This window comes from Dreissena polymorpha, chromosome 8, assembly GCF_020536995.1.
Source record: "Dreissena polymorpha isolate Duluth1 chromosome 8, UMN_Dpol_1.0, whole genome shotgun sequence".
Taxonomy (NCBI): Eukaryota; Metazoa; Mollusca; class Bivalvia; order Myida; family Dreissenidae; genus Dreissena; species Dreissena polymorpha.
In genome coordinates, this window is record NC_068362.1 from 101,074,647 (window position 1) to 101,096,912 (window position 22,266).

Consider the following 22,266-nt stretch of genomic DNA (forward strand, 5'->3'; position numbering starts at 1 on the left):
ACAAAAGCAGATAACTGTATCAAGCATTTTGTAACAATTATGGCCTTTTTTTCACTAAGAATAAGCATATAATTGATAAATCTATTTTAAAGTTTGCGTACCACCTTTAAATTGCCACAACTTTTTTATTATGCTCTCCCCAAATTTTTTAAGGGTAGCATATAGTCGCCGCTTTGTCTGTCCGTCCGTGCATAATTTTTGTCGGGCTATTTCTCAGCAACTAATGACTGGAATTCAATTTAACTTAATGGGAAGCTTCACTACCAAGAGGAGACATGCATATTATCAGCCAGTTCTGGTCAGATGATTTTTCACAGAGTTACAATGTATGGCCCTATGAAATTTTCCATTAACTGTACATATAACGCGATCTACCTGTTGGCGTATTCGTTATTACTGGGAAAAATCTAATTTTTGATTAAAATCACGAAAAAGTGGTGTTTTTTAGTGCGCAATCGCTATAAACACGTGGCTTGGCCGGAAGTACATGTAGCCTTAATAGCAACCCCTAGACAATTCACCCCCAGGAGACAATTCACGGGCTAGACAATTCAAATTAGATTTTTCATACCCCAATTTTTCGATTTTCGTAATCATTTTTGTCGTACCCAAATGTTTTTCGTACCCAAATTTGTTCGTACCTAAAAAAATTCGTACCCATTAGTTTCGTACCCAAATGTTTTTCGTATCCAAATTTTTCGTACACAATTTTTTTCGTACCCCTTTTTTTTCGTGCCCAATTTTTTTCGTACCCATTTTTTTCGTACCTAAATTTTTGTTCGTACCAATTTTTTTTCGTAACAATTTTTTTTTTCCTACCCATTATTTCGTACCCAAATGTTTTTTGTTCCCAATTGTTTTCGTACCCAATTTTTTTTTCGTACCCATTTTTTTCGTACCCGTATGTTTTTCGTACCCAAATTTGTTCGTACCCATTTTTTTTTCCGTACCAATCTTTTTCGTACCCAAATTTGTTCGTACCCAATTTTTTTTTCATACCCATTTTTTTCGTACCCAAATAAAAAAAATCGTACCCATTTTTTTAGTACCCAAATTTGTTTCGTACCAAAATTTTTATTTGTACAAATTTTTTTCGTACCCAAATAATTTTCGTACCCTAATTTTTTTGTTTCCTTTATTTTTTCGTACTCTAATTTGTTTTCGTAACCAAATTAGTTTTTTTTTCCTGCCCATATTATGTTCGTACCCATTATTTCTTCGTACACAAATTTGTTCATACCCAAATTTTTTCGTACCCATATGTCGTACTCAAATTTTTTTCGTACACAAATTTGTTCGTACCTAATTTTTTATTCGTACCCATTTTTTTCGTACCCAAATAGTTTTTCGTACCTTTATTTTGTTCGTACCCTTTTTTTTTTCGTACTCAAATTTGTTTTCGTACCCAAATTATTTTTTTTTTCGTACCCACTGCCCACATATTTTTTCGTATGGAATGAGTGATGTATTGGACGTCATCATTGATGACGTTCATTCGAACGAATGATAAAGGGGGCTAAGTTCCGTTAAGCTGAGGCAAATCACTGCGATTTGGGTCTCTTGAAAACTGGCCGAACACGTTTGCTGAAATTTGACATGTATATGGACAAGAATGCGATCTACCTGTTGGCGTAGGCGTTATACCTGGGAAAAATCAAGTTTTCGAGTATTTTGTGTTGAAATATTTTTATGGGAAACGGCACGCGCGCATGACGTCATGAAAAGCGCTTAGGCTAGCTTCCATCTTGTTAATAAACAAAGAAACAAAGTTACGCGTTATTAATTCAATAAAAGTTAGGCGTTTAATCGATGAACAAAGACGTAATAATTGTGTTTGAATATCAATCGGAAGTACACAAGTGTGTTTTTTTAATAAACATCACATAAATCAATGTGTTATTCAACGTATTGTGAATTTGTGTGCTACGAGTTGAAGAAAGGTTTACGCGGCTAGGCTTTCCGAGATAAATGTAAGTACACACTGGTATTAGAATGGTATTCTATTTATCCGATAATATCTATTACATTATTAGGGTTTAATATTTTATTATTAAATCAATAAATAAACGTGAGCAGCAAATCAATTAATTTCGTTTGCAGTAGAAACCGAAAGACGGAAAGTAAACAAACCAACCATCAAAATGGCTGACGACATAGCAACGTAGGAATGAACGCTCACAAAATATTTACAAAATAAGATCATCATAAATGATGTAAAGTGAACGCTAGTTAGCTATTTTGTAGATAAGTATACGATCCAACGAAAAAACAATAAAATTTGACATAAAAAAACACCAGTGGATATGGAAATCATCGGCGTTTGAAATAGCAGACGGCGTCGACCAATGGCTGCCAATACAGGTTCGAAAAGAACGCTCGAAAGTATTAACAAAATAACATAGATGATGTAAAGTGAACGCTAATTCGCTGTTTTGTAGATAAGTATACGATCTATTGAAAAACCATAACATTTGACACAAAAACACCCGTGGATATGGAAATTTTCAGCTAATGAAATAGCAGACATCACACGGCGTCTCATCTGGGTCTACGCTGTTTGCCAAGGCCGATAATATAATGAATGGAAATGCACAAACTCAGTAACTGGCAAGCATATATGCATTAGTAGGTTGTTTCGTGATTATTCAGAAACGACTACATAATTCTTTTGGTTCTGCCAGTGCAACTTAACAGAAATAAGTATAAAAAGTTTCTACACCTGACAACAATGTGCCAACTTAATACAAGGTAAGTTGTTTACATTATTTAAAATATTGCAAGCTTACAGTACTCAACAATAAACAGCTGGTACAATGTAATGTCATCGTTTTAATTTTAATAAGCCTGTGGTTAATTACCCTTTTTAATGTTATGGATCAATGCATCTCTAACACCTTCAATTGACTTGTTCATGAAAAATATACACCCTCAGTGCATGCTATCCCATACACCATCAATCACTTACTAAGGCTCGATTGGTCATTCTCGGCTCGGGTACTACTTACCGGTACATGTACCCCGGGTACTCTTAACTTTACTTACATGTTCCCCGGGTACGGTAAATAAACTTAAACATAACCGCAAATATTATATTGTATCCGAGTTGTATATCCGCCAAAAATCCAATGTCGTTAAACATGCTACCGATAACATAAAACAATATTGTTTACCTTAAACAACCTTCTCTTTTAAAAAATCTGCATCAACATGCTTTTTAGTTTGAGTGTTGAGAGGACGCCGTAGGAATAAGCAAGTAATCAAGAATACGTCTCTGTTTCTGCTTTTATTTCCTTCATGTATAATGACGATAAGGATTGACGACTAACATTGACGACAATGATCACAAGCATTTACGACTAACACTGACAACAAGCATTGGCGACTAGATGTAACATTGACGATTCTCTACAATAAATGAAATTAACAATAAAAAATGAATAATAAGATTATAGTACAACAGATATGCTTTTCAAAGTATAATATAATAGCATGCACTCATTAGAATAAGAGGTTTCATAAATAACAATTTGAAACATTTTCAATCAATATCGAAATATCTTATACAATATTTATTACACAGCATGAATTAATTGTTAAAACATAATATAAATACCAAATATGGTGTTCCCCATTTAACGGACCTTGCAAACCAAATAATGTTTCTTTTAAAAAATCTATGACGGTAAAAAGTGAACCTGCGATGTCGTGGAAAATATTATACTTGACGACGTCATACAATGACGCGACTTTAAACAATTTAAGATTTAAAATTAAATCACATTATTGATTTTAACAATGAGTTTTGATAATATAAATGCCATTGAACAGAAAATTGACATAAATGTAAACATAATTAATTTTTACAAAATAGCCGACAACAACCGATTTAGTGTTGAAATTCCCGGGTATGATTTAGTATATTTACCGTACCAAGGGTTTGGGCCTTACTAACTGTATTATTATTATATCTCACCGACTACCTTTACCTTGTTGTGTTTATCAACCTGAAACTTATGTTAAATCCGGCTTTCTTTACTTTTATTTTTCATTCATTTGATTACACAATTGTTGACGTATCTCGTGGAAAATTATTTGAATCTTTGGATTTTACTGACGACAAGCTGGAAGTGTCAATTTATTTTAAAAACGAATCTAAGGTTTATTTACATGTAAGTATTGTGTGTTTGTCATGCATAATTCAGTGTTTTCCAGAAAAATTTGAGTAGCCAGTTATATGGCCGGCAACTATGCAGTAAAACGAAAGCATTTGTGACATTTACTTGATATATTTGGGAAAAGTAGCCGGCATCAAGAGTAAATGTAACCGGCAAAATCGCTGGTTGCCGGTATTTAAGTTAAGAGAACACTGATAATAGTAAACTAAATCTTTACGACAGGATTACAGCTTTGTAAAATTGTTATTTGGGTGATAATGATTAGCAATTCATACAAATGTTATTAAAAATATTGTGCTTTAAAATTAATTTTGAGAATGGGATGGAAGAACAGAAAATGAAGAGTATACAGGGATGGAAATAAGTGGTTTCCCGTGAGCCCAGGGCAAGTAGATTTTGGCCTGGGCAACTCATTTTCAAAAGTTGGTAAACTTCTTTTTTTTTAAAGCATAAAACAATACAGTGCAATAAAAATTGAAAAACAATTGATCACCATGGATCAATACTAGTTAAATAACATTCAATATTTAGGAATCGGACATGATTCAATTCAGGCTCATAATAATACATCATGCATTGAACATGTGTATTGTCAGCAAATGTATATAATTATCTATTATAATAATATTCACATGTTGATATATGTTGTATTTCTGGGCTGGTTATTCTTTATCTGGGCAACCAAAATACTAAAGATGGTTGCACACAATATAAAAAAAAAGTAGTTTCAATCCCTGGCATATCATTGTAACTTTATTGTTTAACTGCATTGCATTAAAGTTGTGATTGAGGTTAGCTTGTTGTTTATAGTATATTTACTTTTTAGCTCGACTATTATATATGAAACATATATAGTGGAGCTATCCTACTCACCCCGGCGTTGGCGCGCGCATTGGAATGTTTGCGTACCACCTCAAATATATTTCCTATGTCCATTGACATATTGCTTTTATATTTTGGATACTTCTTTACCAACATAACCCCAATCTATAAACATGAGCAGACAACTGTATCAAGCATTTTAACAGAATTAGGCCCTTTTTCACTTAGAATATGCATATTATAGATAAATCTATGTTAAAGTTTGCATACCACCTCAAATATTTTCTATGTCCCTTGACATATTGCTTTCATACATGTATTTTGCTTCTTAACCAACATGACCCCAATGTATAAACACAAGCAGATAACTGTATCAAGCATTTTGTAACAATTATGGCCTTTTTTTCATTAAGAAAAAGCATATAATTGATAAATCTATTTTAAAGTTTGCGTACCACCTTTAAATTGCCACAACTTCTTTATTATGCCCCCCCCCAAATTTTTTAAGGGGGGAGCATATAGTCGCCGCTTCGTCTGTCCGTCCGTGCACAATTTTTGTCCGGGCTGTTTCTCAGCAACTAATGACTGGAATTCAATTAAACATAATGGGAAGCTTCACTACCAAGAGGAGACATGCATATTATCAGCCGGTTCTGGTCGGATGATTTTTCACAGAGTTACAATGTATGGCCCTTTGAAATTTTCCATTAACTGTACATAAAGTGCAATTCTTGTCCGGGCTATTTCTCAGCAACCAATGACTGGCATTCAATAAAATTTATGGGAAACTTCACTACCAAGAGGACATGTGCATATTATCAGCCGGTTCTCGTCGGATGATTTTTCACAGGGTTATGGCCCTTTGAAATTTTACATTGAACATATAGTGCAATTCTTGTCAGAGCTATTTCTCAGCAACTTATTATGGGAATTCACTGAAACAGCATGAGAAGCTTCACTACCAACAGGAGATGTGCATATTATCAGCCGGTTATGTTCGGTTGATTTTTCACAGAGTAATGGCCCTTTTACATTTTCTATAAACTGTACATATTTATGTAGTGCAATTCTTGTCCGGGCTATTTCTCCCCAACTACTGACTGGAATACAATAAAGCTTTATGGGAAGCTTAACTACCTCTAGGAGATGCGCATGTTATAAGTGGGTTCGGGTTACATGATTTATTTAGAGAGTTATGGCCCTTTGAAATTTTTAAGTTACTTAACCATCCATTGTATTATTTTGTCCAGAGTTATGCCCCTCAAGACGTTTCCTTTTATCTGAATATATAGTGCAATATTGTGACCAAAAAACCTTTGGGGAGCATCACCCGTCTCCGATTGTTTCTTGTTTATCATCAAATTTGATTCATGCTTTGACAAAACAACACTAACCTGACATACTACAATGGACACCACCCAAACATGAAATAAAATCTTATTAGTTTGTTTTATGTCTTTACAAATGTTAAATGTTTTCGTACCAAAATAGTTTTCGTACCTTCATTTTTTTCGTTCCCTATATTTTTTCGTACTCTAACTTGTTTTTGTAACCAAATTTTTTTTCGTACCTAAATTTTTTTCGTAACCAATTTTTTTCGTACCCATTTTTTTCTTACCGAAATGTTTTTCGTACCCAAATTTGTTCGTACCCAATTTTTTTTTTCGAACCCATTTTTTTCGTATCAAAATGTTTTTCGTACCCAAATTTGTTCGTACCCAAATTTTTTTTCGTACCTAAATTGTTTCATACCCAAATTTTTGTCGAAATAATCGGCTTTCAATTTGAATTGATCTCCCCACTCATTCCATCCCGCGAAACCCTTAAGGTGTCGCAACTCTAGTACCAATTTTTTATTTTGAAATAATCGATTTTCAATTTGATTTGAACTCTCCACTCATTCCATCCCGCGAAACCCTTAAGGTGTCGCAACTCTAGTATGGAATGAGTGATGTATTGGACGTCATCATTGATGACGTTCAATCGAACGAATGATTAAGGGGGCTAAGTTTCATTAAGTTGAGGCATATAGCCGCGATTTGGGTCTCTTGAAAACTGGCCGAACACGTTTGCTGAAATTTGACATGTATATGGACAAGAATGCGATCTACCTGTTGGCGTAGGCGTTATACCTGGGAAAAATCAGGTTTTCGAGTATTTTGCGTTTAAATATTTTTTATGGGAAAGGGCACGCGCGCGTGACGTCATGAAAAGCGCTTAGGCTAGCTTCCATCTTGCTACGAAACAAAGAAACTGACGTTACGCGTTATTAATTCAGTTAGGCGTTTAATCGATAAACAAAGGCGTAATAATTGTGTTTGAATATCAATCGGTAGTACACATGCATGTCTTTTGTGCACATTGTGGTTTTTTAATGAACATGACATAAATCTATGTGTTATTCAACGTATTGAGTGCGACGAGTTAAAGAAAGGTTTACACGGCTAGGCTTTCCGAGATAAATGTAAGTACACACTGGTATTAGAATGGTATTCTATTTATCCGATAATATCTTGAATATAAATGATATTCAGACAATTACATTATTACGGTTTAATAATTTATTATTTAATCAATAAATAAACGCAAGCAGCAAATCAATTAATTTCGTTTGTAGTGGAAACCGAAAGTAAACAAACCAACCTTCAAAATGGCTGACGACATAGCAACGTAGGAATTAACGCTCAGAAATTATTTACAAAATAAGATCATCAGAAATGATGTAAAGTGAACGCTAATTCGCTGTTTTGTAGATAAGTATACGATCTATTGAAAAACCATAACATTTGACATAAAAACACCCGCGGATATGGAAATCTTCAGCGTAACGAAATAGCAGACATCACACGGTGTCTCATCTGATTCTACGCTGTTTGCCAAGGCCGATAATGAATGGAAATGCACAAACTCAGTAACTGGCAAGCATATAAGCATTAGTAGGTTGTTTCGTGATTATTTAGAAACGACTACATAATTCTTTTGGTTCAGCCAGTGCAACTTAACAGAAATAAGTATAAAAAGTTTCTACACCTGAAAACAATGTGCCAACTTAATACAAGGTAAGTTGTTTACATTATTTAAAATATTGCAAGCTTACAGTATACAACAATAAACAGCTGGTACAATGTAATGTCATCATTTTAATTTTAATAAGCTCGTGGTTAATTACCCTTTTTAATCTTATGGATCAATGCATCTCTAACACCTTCAATTGACTTGTTCGTGAAAAATATACACCCTCAGTGCATGTTATCCCATACACCATCACTCACTTACTAAGGCTCGATTGATCATACTCGGCTTGGGTACTACTTACCGGTACATGTACCCCGGGTACTCTTAATTTTACTTACATGTACCCCGGGTACGGTAAATAAACTTAAACATACCCGCAAATATTAGATTGTATCTGATTTGTATATCCGCCAAAAATCCGATGTCGTTAACAGTGGTCTCTGGAAGCACCGGCAGCCGGCGATTTCACCGGTTACATTCAATCTAGATGCAGGCTACTTTTCCCCAAAATATCAATTGAAATGGTGCAAATGCACATGTTTTATTGCTTAATCGCCGGCTACTTTGAAAATATAACTGGCTTCTCAGATGTTTCTGGAGAACACTGCGTTAAACATGCTACCGATTAACGTAAAACAATATTGTTTACCTTAACCAAACTTCTCTTTTAAAAAATCAGCATCAACATGCTTTTTAGTATGAGTGTTGAGAGGACGCCGTAGGAATAAGCAAGTTATCAAGAATACGTCTCTGTTTCTGCTTTTATTTCCTTCATGTATAATGACGATAAGGATTGACGACTAACATTGACGACAATGATTACAAGCATTGACGACTAACGTTGACGACAAGCATTGGCAACTAGATGTAACATTGACCATTCTCTACAATAAATGAAATTAACAATAAAAAATGAGTAATAAGATTATAGTACAACAGATATGCTATTCAAAGTATAATATAATAGCATACACTCATTAGAATAAAAGGTTTCATAAATAACAATTTGAAACATTTTCAATAAATATCGAAATATCTTATACAATATTTATTACACAGCATTAATTAATTGTTAAAACATAATATAAAGACAGAATATGGTGTTCCCCATTTAACGGACCTTGCAAACCAAATAATGTTTCTTTTAAAAAATCTATGACGGTAAAAAGTGAACGTGCGATGTTGCGGAAAATATTATACTTGACGACGTCATACAATGACGCGACTTTAAACAATTTAAGATTTAAAATTAAATCACATTATTGATTTTAACAATGAGTTTTGATAATATAAATGCCATTTAACAGAAAATTGACATAACAATTTGAAACATTTTCAATAAATATCGAAATATCTTATACAATATTTATTACACAGCATTAATTAATTGTTAAAACATAATATAAAGACAGAATATGGTGTTCCCCATTTAACGGACCTTGCAAACCAAATAATGTTTCTTTTAAAAAATCTATGACGGTAAAAAGTGAACGTGCGATGTCGCGGAAAATATTATACTTGACGACGTCATACAATGACGCGACTTTAAACAATTTAAGATTTAAAATTAAATCACATTATTGATTTTAACAATGAGTTTTGATAATATAAATGCCATTTAACAGAAAATTGACATAAATGTAAACATAATTAATTTTGACAAAATAGCCGACAACAACCGATTTAGTGTTAAAAAATTCCCGCGTACGTTTTAGTATATTTACCGTACCCAGGGTATGAGCCTTACTAACTGTATTATTATTATATCTCACCGACTACAAGGTACCTTTACCTTGTTGTGTTTATCAACCTGGAATTTATGTAAAATCCGGCTAATTAGTAACAGATGTGATACACTGAGATAAAGATATTGCCTTAGTCCTTATGTATTTGAGGCTGTTTCCATAAATAATTAAGAAGTAACTTTTTACAGCTTTTTAAAGATTTTTTAAAAAATAAATAACTCAGAAAAAAGTTTATCAATTACAGAATAATTATTGATTTAATATAAAATGGCTCCTTTGTAATGTTTAAATGCTACAATTTTTAATCGACCAGTAAAGACCAGTAATGACCAGTATTGACCGGTTTTAACCGGGTATTGACTGCCGGCCCGGTCAATACTCAATTGACCGGTCAATATGCCAACCCTGCATTGAAACCTAATATGCATTTATCTATTATTATTTGGGGACAAATAATTTTACTGTGTGAAGACCCTACATAAAAATGCGGATTTTTTTCTTACTTGGTACCTGGCGACACACATTTTCAAGTCTATTTCATTAAATTTGGCATAGATATTTATAAAAATGGCATCATATGAACCAGTAGTCATAGTATAAGCAACATTGAAGCCTAATATGCATTCATCTATTATTAATTGGGCACAAATAATTTTACTGTGTGAAGACCCTACATAAAAATGCTGATTTCTTTCTTACTTGGTACCTGGCGACACACATTTTCAAGTCTTTTTCATTAAATTTGGCATAGATATTTTAATAAATGGCATTGTATGAACCAGTAGTCATAGTATAAGCAACATTGAAGCCTAATATGCATTCATCTATTATTATTTGGGCACAAACAATTTTACCGTGTGAAGATCCTACATAAAAATGCTGATTTTTTTCTTATTTGTTACCTGGAGACACACATTTTCAAGTCTATTTCATTAAATTTGGTAAATATATTTATAAAAATGGCATCGTATGAACCAGTAGTCATAGTATAAGCAACATTGAAGCCTAATATGCATTCATCTATTATTATTTGGGCACAAATAATTTTACCGTGTGAAGACCCTACATAAAAATGCTGATTTTTTTCTTACTTGGTACCTGGCGACACACATTTTCAATTCTATTTCATTACATTTGGCATATATGTTAATAAAAATGGCATTGTATGAACATATCGTCATAGTATAAGCAACATTGAAGCCTAATATGCATTCATCTATTATTATTTGGGAACAAATAATTTTACTGTGTGAAGACCCTACATAAAAATGCGGATTTTTTTCTTACTTGGTACCTGGCGAATCACATTTTCAAGTCTATTTCATTAAATTTGGCATAGATATTTATAAAAATGGTATCATATGAACCATTAGTCATAGTATAAGCAACATTGAAGCCTAATATGCATTCATCTATTCTTATTTGGGCACACATAATTTTACTGTGTGAAGACCCTACATAAAAATGCTGATTTTTTTCTTATTTGGTACCTGGCGACACACATTTTCAAGTCTATTTCATTAAATTTGGCATAGATATTTATAAAAATGGCATCGTATGAACCAGTAGTCATAGTATAAGCAACATTGAAGCCTAATATGCATTCATCTATTATTATTTGTGCACAAATAATTTAACCGTGTGAAGACCCTAGATAAAAATGCTGATTTTTTTCTTACTTGGTACCTGGCGATACACATTTTCATGTCTATTTCATTAAATTTGGCATAGATATTTATAAAAATGGCATCGTATGAACCAGTCGTCATAGTATAAGCAACATTGAGGCCTAATATGCATTCATCTATTATTATTTTGGGCACAAATAATTTTACCGTGTGAAGACCCTACATAAAAATGCTGATTTTTTTCTTACTTGGTATCTTGCGACACACATTTTCAAGTCTTTTTCATTAAATTTGGCATATACATGTATATTAATAAAAATGGCATTGTATGAACATGTTGTCATAGTATAAGCAGAGAAGCATAATAGGCATTCATCTATTATAATTTGGGCTCATACAATTTTACCGTGTTAGCACCATATATCAAGTTGCAGATTTTTTAAATATTCGCCACATACCCAAAGGCATTTTCATTAATATCTCAGAAAAATAGACCTATACATTAATACACATGGCATCTAAAGAACATTTTATCATAGTTAAACATGGTTCCCAGCCAACCTGGAAATCAGGGAAAACCTGGAAAAAAACTTTCACTTTCACTAACGCCCAGTACAAATATATGGACAGAATGATTTTTTCACTTACCGGTATGTGGGTGTATGTTGGCTCCACTTCACAAGATACAGTCATTGTAGTTTAATTGAAAAACGCATCTTACAATGTGAGATGAGTTCTGGGTTCAAGCCCCAGCAGTGCCCTATCATGTGTGATATACAGAGCCATTATGATTAAATATACACAGTTATCTTTTTAAACAATACAATTAAATATAAGGAATAATGTTAAAGGGGCATTGCTGCTTAGCCATTTTTGGGATTGTATTGTGATTTTTGGCAAAATTTGACACTGAATAACAGGGTTTATATACATCCCAAGCATAAATGCTTCTAAATTTGTAAAAAAAAACAAGTCGAAGTGTGCAGAATATTAAAAATTTGCAATTTTCTGATGTCTAAAGGTCATTAAATGCCACTTAAAGTTTACATTTTTTGTACAAAATGACCCATTTTGTGCTGTCCATTATTGGTTAATGTTTTACGCCGTCAGGTCCAAAAACGCTAATTCTGTAGCTTGTTTGGACTATAATCTATAATGTGGCCAAGTTTCAGCAGATTCGACTCAGTGGTTCTGATTTTATACGCCGTGCCTAGCTTTTATTAGTCCACTACCGGTTTCACCGGAGGGGACTTATGGTTTGCGCTCTGTGGGTCCGTCAGTCAGTCACACTTTTCTGAATCCTGCGATAACTTTAAAAGTTCTTAATATTTTTTCATGAAACTTGAAACATGGATAGATGGCAATAAGGACATTATGCACGTGATTTCATTTTGTTCCTACGTCAAAAATTCTGGTTTCTATGGCAATAAATAAAAACATAAAATAAATTCTGACAATGGTGGAGCCGGTAGGGGACAAATTTGCTTGACAATAGTCTTGTTGAGTATTACTCACTGACTTATGCATATACGCTCGGCTGTTTTCGGAGAATACCTGAGGTATTGTCATAGCCAGCTCATCGCGTCGTGTCGTGTCTTTTCGCCGTCCGGCGTCCGCCATGCTAAAACCTTAACATTGACCCATTGTACCCACAATTTTCGTACCCACATTTTTTTTCGTAACCAAAATTTTCATACCCACATTTGTTTAGTACCCAAAATTTGTGTTCCCACATTTTCTTACCCAAAATTTTTGAATCCAAATTTGTTTAGTTCCCACTCATTCCATCCCGCGAAACCCCTTAAGGTGTCGCAACTCTAGTATGGAATGAGTGATGTATTGGACGTCATCATTGATGACGTTCATTCGAACGAATGATAAAGGGGGCTAAGTTTCGTTAAGTTGAGGCATATAGCCGCGATTTGAGCGCCTTGAAAACTGGTCGGTAACTTTTGCTGAAATTTGACATGTATATGGACAAGAATGCGATCTACCTGTTGGCGTAGGCGTTATACCTGGCAAAAATCTAGTTTTTGATTAAATCACGAAAAAGTGGTGTGTTTTTATGGCGCACGCGCTATAAAATGAGTTCTCGCCGGAAGCCGATTCACCCCAGGAGATAATTCACGCGCTAGGCAATTCAAATTTGATTTTAAATAATACATATTGCGATTGTATTCCCAAATTAATTAATAATTTCATCTTGCGTTTAACATACGTTTTAGAAAATATTAACAAAACAAACAAAAACAAACAACCGTTAAATTTTATTGTTGTAAATATGGTAACCTGATTACATATCCACTAGCGTCTATGCATATTTACACATAAAAAATAGTTCGCAAGTAAGCAACAAACAATCACATTTAAACGCAAATTATTTAACAAAATATATAAATTTAAGCTAGAAATCGAAACTTAAATACAATGTCTGCACTAAAAACACAATACCAATAGTTTTTACATTAACACATTCGACATGTACATGTACTTCCAACAACACGCCAACCGCTATTTTCAAAGCGAATGTGTAGAGTAACATTTCAACAATAAAGACAAAATTGAACTGGAGTTTAACGTAGTGCGCAAATTGGAAGTGATTACAGTAATTTATTTTTCAACTTGTCAATCTCCGTAGTATACGCTTAGTTGTGAGATGTTAACGGTTTCCCAAAAAAAACATGCCTTCGCTACGAAGTCAAAGTGGGTGGGGAACGAGACTGCTTGTGGATTTCGAGTTGCTGGAAGTTTGTAACGAAGCTGCTTTTGTGCAATATTCAGCGATTTTGCAAGCTGTGTGTTTGAAGTTGGAGATATATATTGCTGACATTAATGATGTTGTGTACGTTCTTGTGACCACCGATCTGCATATGATACCAGTGGGAGAGAATCCCGAATCCCACATAGTCTGCAACAGATGTTTCCTGGTCGAGTGGTTGGTAAGTTTCATCGTTATACATGCATATAACACATTTTACATTATTTGTGCTATTTTTGACACCCATTTTTCATGCTGATGAACCAACGGTCAGTGCCAGTAGTCCTACGGTCATTGACATTGGTCTGTGTGCTTGTTGAAAGTACATGTAGAAAGGGTTGTTTAGCTCCAATAAGCCATGTTGCTATTTTTTGGATAAAATTTATGGCAGTGGGCTTTTTTATCTTTGTGCAGCAACCTCTGCCGCCTCATTTTGTGAAAACATTAGGCGCACACTGTTCATATTGTGGTAAAAGGAGTCGCGCAATGATCAAAGTGAGAAAAATTGGTGGTGACTATTTAACATTGTGAAAAAAATTGTCGCGCATTGTTTAAAATTCCTAAAATATCAGTAGCAAACTTTTAAAAATTGTGAAAACAAGTGTCTCGCAATGTTGAAAATTGTGAAATATGAGTCGTGCAATGTTAAAGATTTTTAAAAATGAGCCTCGCAATCTTGACAATTATGGAAAAATAAGTTGCACACTTTTCAAAATTGTGAACAAATGTGTTGTGACTGTTGAACATTGTGAAAATAATTAATTGAGCATTGTTCAAATTTGTGAAAATATGAGTCTCAGTAACGACATCAGCAACCATATGCCACTCAGCGTAACAACATCAGCATTAGTCGCTAACTGTTGTGAAATGTGAAAAAATAAGTTGCACGCTTTTTAAAACATTGACCATTTGCATCGCGAATTCCTATAATTTGTGCAAAAACAGCTATCACTATTAATAATTGAGGAGAAAAAAGTCTATTTTAAAAAAGTTTTCAGTTTAAACAAATTCGTAATTATTTTTTATTTAAAGTTGTTTACGGCCATTTCATATCACTATCATATTTTTTATAATGATATTGTGTGCCTGTCTAATTTGTAATTTGTTCAAGTTGTGCTATAAAGATGTTATTTTAATAATCTTTATTTTGACATTTTGTCTCATGTTGGATTATTTGTTATATTTTATTATTATATAAAAATGGCATCGCATGAACCAGTAGTCATGGTATAAGCAACATTGAAGCCTAATATGCATTCATCTATTATTATTTGGGCACAAATAATTTTACCGTGTGAAAACCTTACATAAAAATGCTGATTTTTTTCTTACTTGGTACCTGGCGACACACATTTTCAAGTCTTATTTCATTAAATTTGGCATAGATATTTTTTAAAATGGCATCGTATGAACCAGTAGTCATAGTATAAGCAACATTGAAGCCTAATATGCATTCATCTATTATTATTTTTGGCACAAATTATTTTACCATGTGAAGACCCTACATAAAAATGCTGATTTTTTTCTTACTTGGTACCTGGCGACACACATTTCCAAGTCTATTTCATTAAATTTGGCATAGATATTCATAAAAATGGCATCGTATGAACCAGTAGTCATAGTATAAGCAACATTGAAGCCTAATATGCATTCATCTATTATTATTTTGGGCACAAATAATTTTACCGTGTGAAGACCCTACATAAAAATGCTGATTTTTTTCTTACTTGGTATCTTGCGACACACATTTTCAAGTCTTTTTCAATAAATTTGGCATATACATGTATATTAATAAAAATGGCATTGTATGAACATGTCGTCATAGTATAAGCAGAGAAGCATAATACGCATTCATCTATTATAATTTGGGCTCATACAATTTTACCGTGTTAGCACCATATATCAAGTTGCAGATTTTTAAAATATTCGCCACATACCCAAAGGCATTTTCATTAATATCTCAGAAAAATAGACCTATATATTAATACACATGGCATCTAAAGAACATTTTATCATAGTTAAACATGGTTCCCAGCCAACCTGGAAATCAGGGAAAACCTGGAAAAAGACTTTCACTTTCACTAACGCCCAGTACAAATATATGGACAGAATGATTTTTTCATTTACCGGTATGTGGGTGTATGTTGGCTCCACTTCACAAGATACAGTCATTGTAGTTTAATTGAAAAACGCATCTTACAATGTGAGATGAGTTCTGGGTTTAAGCCCCAGCAGTGCCCTATCATGTGTGATATACAGAGCCATTATGATTAAATATACAGTAACACAGTTATCTTTTTAAACAATACAATTAAATATAAGGAATAATGTTAAAGGGGCATTGCTGCTTAGCCATTTTTGGGATTGTATTGTGATTTTTGGCCAAATTTGACACTGAATAACAGGGTTTATACATCCCAAGCATAGATGCTTCTAAATTTGTAAAAAAAAAACAAGTCGAAGTGTGCAGAATATTAAAAATTTGCAACTTTCTGATGTCTAATGGTCATTAAATGCCACTCAAAGTTTACATTTTTTGTACAAAATTACCCATTTTGTGCTGTTCATTATTGGTTGATGTTTTACGCTGTCTGGTCCAAAAACGCTCATTCTGTAGCTTGTTAATTTGGACTATAATCTATAATGTGGCCAAGTTTCAGCAGATTCGACCCAGTGGTTCTGATTTTATACGCCGTGCGTAGCTTTTATTAGTCCACATCCGGTTTCACCGGAGGGGATTTATGGTTTGTGCTCTGTGTCCGTCAGTCAGTCAGTCTGTCACACTTTTCTGAATCCTGCGATAACTTTTAAAGTTCTTAATATTTTTTCATGAAACTTGAAACATGGATAGATGGCAATAAGGACATTATGCACGTGATTTCATTTTGTTCCCACGTCAAAAATTCTGGTTTCTATGGCAATAAATAAAAAAATAAAATAAATTCTGACAATGGTGGAGCCGGTAGGGGACAAATTTGCTTGACAATAGCCTTGTTGAGTATTACTCACTGACTTATGCATATGCGCTCGGCTGTTTTCGGAGAATACCTGAGGTATTGTCATAGCCAGCTCATCGTGTCGTGTCGTGCCTTTTCGTTCCCACATTTTCTTTCCCAAAATTTTCGAACCCACATTTTTTTAGTTCCCACTCATTCCATCCCGCGAAACCCTTAAGGTGTCGCAACTCTAGTATTAAATAAAATATTGTAGAAATCGCTCCTACTGGACATTGTTTTTCAAATCAAAACAACATACGGACGCATCGCTTTTGAGAAACAATATACATGTATCATAACCCATTTTTATCCCATCATCAGACGTGCATTGTCGAAATAAACCACTGTGGAATAAATTTACCTTTATTTCAGCAGTGCTGAAATATAGCTGTCACGCGCGGCGAAGAATGTTCATATTACTCGGAATCAACTATAAAGTAATCATTTTTAGTAAAATCGAATCAGATTTAACAAAACAAACAATTTGATACCAAGATGTAATGTAGTTTTTACACATAATGCAACTCAAAAAGCAAATAAACATTATTTACAAATATTAAGTGCGCGTACTCGTGACGTCATTATTAATACGTCATACGACACAATGCATGTTGTTTCACGCTAAAGATGCAGTTGTTTAGTGTTTTTTTCCATTATTTCTTAAAAATCGGGGACGTAGAGGTATGATAAACGAAAAACAGGTTGGTTACTGATCTTTTTGTAATGTATTAGGCTCGACACGATTAAAATAATGAAACAATGTTTGCTTAAAATATCTTTGGGATTTTCCGTCTAGTTCGATTTTCCTATTCTATGTTTAAAGAAATAATTTACGACTAAGAAAATTGATGGGATAAATCGAATACTAGGTCGGTGCCGAATAAAGCAAAGTTTATCTTGCTCGGCACGAAAATCTGAACCACTCGCCAAGGCTCGTGGTTCAGATTTTCTAAGCCTCGCAAAATAAACTTTGCTTTATTCGGCACCGACCTAGTATTCTCTATATGCCTGGCGGACTCTCCCATCCTTCTAAATTGAATCAATTTATTTCCAAAACTAGGAATGTCTAGTATATTCATTTTTATATTTAGAATACTTCTTACAGAAATTCCATTAAGCAAACAGCGCAGACCCAGATGAGACGCCGCATGGTGCGGCGTCTCATATGGGTCTACGCTGTTTGCAAAGGCCTTTTTTTCTAGACGTTAGGCACAAATGGGTTAAAGTCATGCGACAGCTTAGGGATGCCTTGTACTTTGATTGTTGTTAAACTTATGATTAAGTATTCCCTCGTAAACTAATGATGATCGTGTCGAAACACAAAAAGACATTGACTTTTGCAGTCGTTTCTGTCAAATATTGTTTTATGTTATATATCTGCTTTGCTTCTACTATAGCATGTTGTCTAAATTTCGAACTTTTAAAGACCTTGACATGATAAAGTTGGTAAGGACATTCAATGTAAAATGAATAGGACTTATCTTACTTTATAGGTCATGTATGGTTTTAGAAGTTGGTTTAATAAACCCAAATCAGTCTGTTTAAACCCAAATGAAGACCGATGCGGAATATCATGTACTTACTTTTGGTCTTATCATGTGTTTTTCAGATACACCGGACTCAGCATGTATTCTTCTACGAGATAAACGAAACTTTAATTAACGTATTTGTTTCAATAATCTACTAGTTTTAAATGGTCTGAACAAACTCTTGTCACGTGGTTGAATAAGGTGAGTGGTTATGGCATACGACCCATTGTCGCATGACGCGGCTCATAGACCATCGCTATTATGACAATATTGCATAATTCAAACCTATAGCGCTTCTCGCGGGAATCTGGATGCACATGGCATTTGCATCAATATTTTTTGTTGCTCACCGGTATATTTCGTGATGTTCCATTCACAATACTTTGGTATCCTAAATCTGTAAAATCATTTTAGCCTCGCTCTGGAAAAATCGGGCTTAATGCATATGCGTTAAGTGTCGTCTCAGATTAGCCTGTGCGGTCCACATCGACTAATCAGGGGCGACACTGTCCGCTTTCAGACCTAGTTAAGTCATATGGTTCAGATTTTGCATTGATTTCAACCGAATCCTATTTCGAATTCAATGTTGAATGAAAACAATGTTGTTGTTTTTTTGAAACCTTTATGTTATATTTAATTGTAACTGTTTTACACCTGTATTTAGTATTTATTCAGATGAGACCATCGCAAGGTGGCAAAAGAATGCTCAACTGCTTCTTGTTATTTGCTTTTCCTCAATAAAAATTTGAAAAAAAAATATTGCGTGTTAATTTCGTTGTAGCAGATATCAATCTTGAGAGTAGCGACTGCTTGATTACCACTTGACATTCGCTTTTTGATCTTTATGAAATTCGTACCATTTGTGCTCAAAATGTTGATGTTGCTGACAACCGCTTTGAAATATTTACATTTATAGCGTTTTAAATACAGGTATGTCGAGAACATCTTTTTAAGAAATTAATATATATTTGAATAATCAGCTATGAATTTAAATGACATGTTCATGTTGAAATATTCTGAACGACATTTAACTATGTGCAACTTTATTTTATTTATCTTAAAAGTCAATGTATCGGGAGCTAGAAAAGGATATGGGCACAAACAATATATTCATATATCTATACATGTACTCATATTTGTGTTAATAAGACCTTGTAAAACATTGATCTGTCAATATAAAAAAAATCGAAATTAAAACATCTACCGGTAATTTAAGTTCTTTTTATTGGGAAACTAACAAAGCAAAGGTAAATGAGCTTTTAAAGCTTTTTAAGAGAAGTGGTCATGTAAACCACGACTTGAAAGAGAAAACGAGCCATTTAAGATTTTTTAATAATTATTATGATTTTTACTTTGTCTTGATAGACTTAGTAAAGACTCTTTAATAAATTGTAAATTGACCCACAATGTATAAATAAAGAGAAGAGGTAACAAAAACATGTACTGATTTTACAGTACCAAATAAACATTTGCAAAACAAGTTAATTTAGCTGCAACAAAATATGAAGATTTTAATACAGTGTTAATAATATACTATATCGTAAAAAGAAACTGATTTCGGTCAGTTATATTATGTTTGCAAAGACTCTGACATCTCATTTCACGATAAATGTAATCTGGCCCTTATGAATATATAATATATTAAAACCGTAAATAATCGTAGCCGAATCTGAATTAAGATAATACGAACCGTTTATGATTGTTATGGATATTTGATGAGACCTGCATACATGCATGTATAATGCGGCCGCATCTCATCTGCTCGGTATCCTAATTACAGCAACACAAAGCCAATAACGTATTTTTCTATATAATTTTATGTCTATTCGATAATCATCTCAATGGACGTTGTACATGAACGAGTTTGTGGGCAAAATTATATTGTATGTGTAAAAATCCGCCTTGACACCAACTGCATACGATAACAGTTTGTAGTCAGATACACGAACTACTTGGCAGAGTGACACCACAAAGAAAATGCGACTGAGTTATGTTGTTACTTGTATTGCTCTGACAAAAACAGTACACTATAATATAAATACAATTAATATATAATAACATATTTAAAACTTAAAATAATTTTATAAAAATGTCTACATTATGTAAACACGTATTGTGAGAAAAATGCTGAGTGGAAACCATGGAATCCATGATGTTTGGTGTTCGAACCCGATACTGATCCACTGTACCATCACATGGCGAGGTTTCTGATGTGCCGCTGTTAATGTTTATCGCTTGTATATTTTGAAGCAAATGTCTTCAATTTGTCTTCGGTTTTCATAAATTTTCCTTACGGACAGTTAATACGGACCAATATATCGTATACTAATTGATTGAATAATAATTGATAAGGTCGATCACGTAATTGTTTGGAATCGAGGGTATTCCGACATCTTGAATAATAATTGATAAGGTCGATCACGTAATTGTTTAGAATCGAGGGTATTCCGACATTTTAAATGAATTCCAACCGTGGAAAACATTATGTAGTTGCTAATAATAAGTATGTCTTACACTGAGTGTGTTTAATGTAATGGTTGTTTTCGTACCGCCTCGCATCGCCTTCGTCATTACTTTGGGACTCTATAATCAAAGACCTCATCGTCCGCTAGTAAAAGTAGAATTAGAAATAGAAGTAGAAGAAGAAGTAGTTGTTGTGACAGTTGTACTAAAGGACAACAGAAAAGAAATAACAATAACATGTATGTCACCTTTGGTTAAATATAAGGGAGGACTGCGTTTAGCCCCAGGCGTCGATGTGGGTTGGCTTCCATGGTGAATAGTCCACGTGATGACGTCAGGAGCCTTGTGTTTCCAGAAGTTATCGCTGGACGTGTAGAAAAACGTTCCATCGACGCTCGAGTGCAGGGTGTCGACCTGATTAATATAATAAGGACTGTATTCCCGTGACATTGACAGAAAAGCATGGGTAGCAGAATTGTGTGGATTATTACCGAGTCATGTCGAATAACTATTAAAATGTATATAAACCATCACCAAATTGCGTAATGTTTACAACGGCAACATTATGTGGAATGACTCATTGAGTGACAGATAAATCTACGCAAGGACGAACAAACCCGAGTTGAATCAATACGCAGGGTGCGTTCAAGCGATTTGCTTAAAGGCAACTTGTAGCATGTATGGTTTTAAACAAGCTAAGAAAGGGAATATTGAAAACAACATGAAATTAATAGCCTAAGGTATATAACTGGACGTAAAAAATCTAAAACAAATTGTAGCTCCCATGGGAATCCCGGGATTTCATGTGTAAAATAAATTACGTCTTAACATTTCTTCTTATCCGGCAAGTACAATGCTAACGTGTAATTTCATATCGTGTGGTCTCTGCAATTTTCACGAAATTAGAAGAAATATTCCAAATTATTTTCCCGTCATAAACGATTTATAATCTCAAACCATTGATTACTTATTTACAAAATGATTGATTTTCTGCATCTATATGGTCCACGTGTTATTTCATGTATTAATATGCACTGTTTGTTTTTGTTTTACACACATGCTAAGTTATACATATGTGAACAGTTAAAACATAAGTCGCGTTATATGCGGCCAGCGTAGCTCCAGACCAGCTTGC

The 22,266-nt window shown here is 33.9% G+C and overlaps 1 protein-coding gene across 3 annotated transcripts in view; it reads right to left on the reverse strand.

Annotated features, from left to right (window-relative positions):
• LOC127842017 (uncharacterized) overlaps nt 1-22,266 on the reverse strand; it is a 51,570-nt gene that overhangs the window by 26,556 nt on the left and 2,748 nt on the right. For all 3 annotated transcript variants that reach the window (XM_052371322.1, XM_052371324.1, XM_052371323.1), the window contains one exon: nt 21,380-21,545. In XM_052371322.1, coding sequence (XP_052227282.1) covers nt 21,380-21,545 — 166 coding nt within the window. The remainder of the gene's footprint in view (nt 1-21,379; nt 21,546-22,266) is intronic.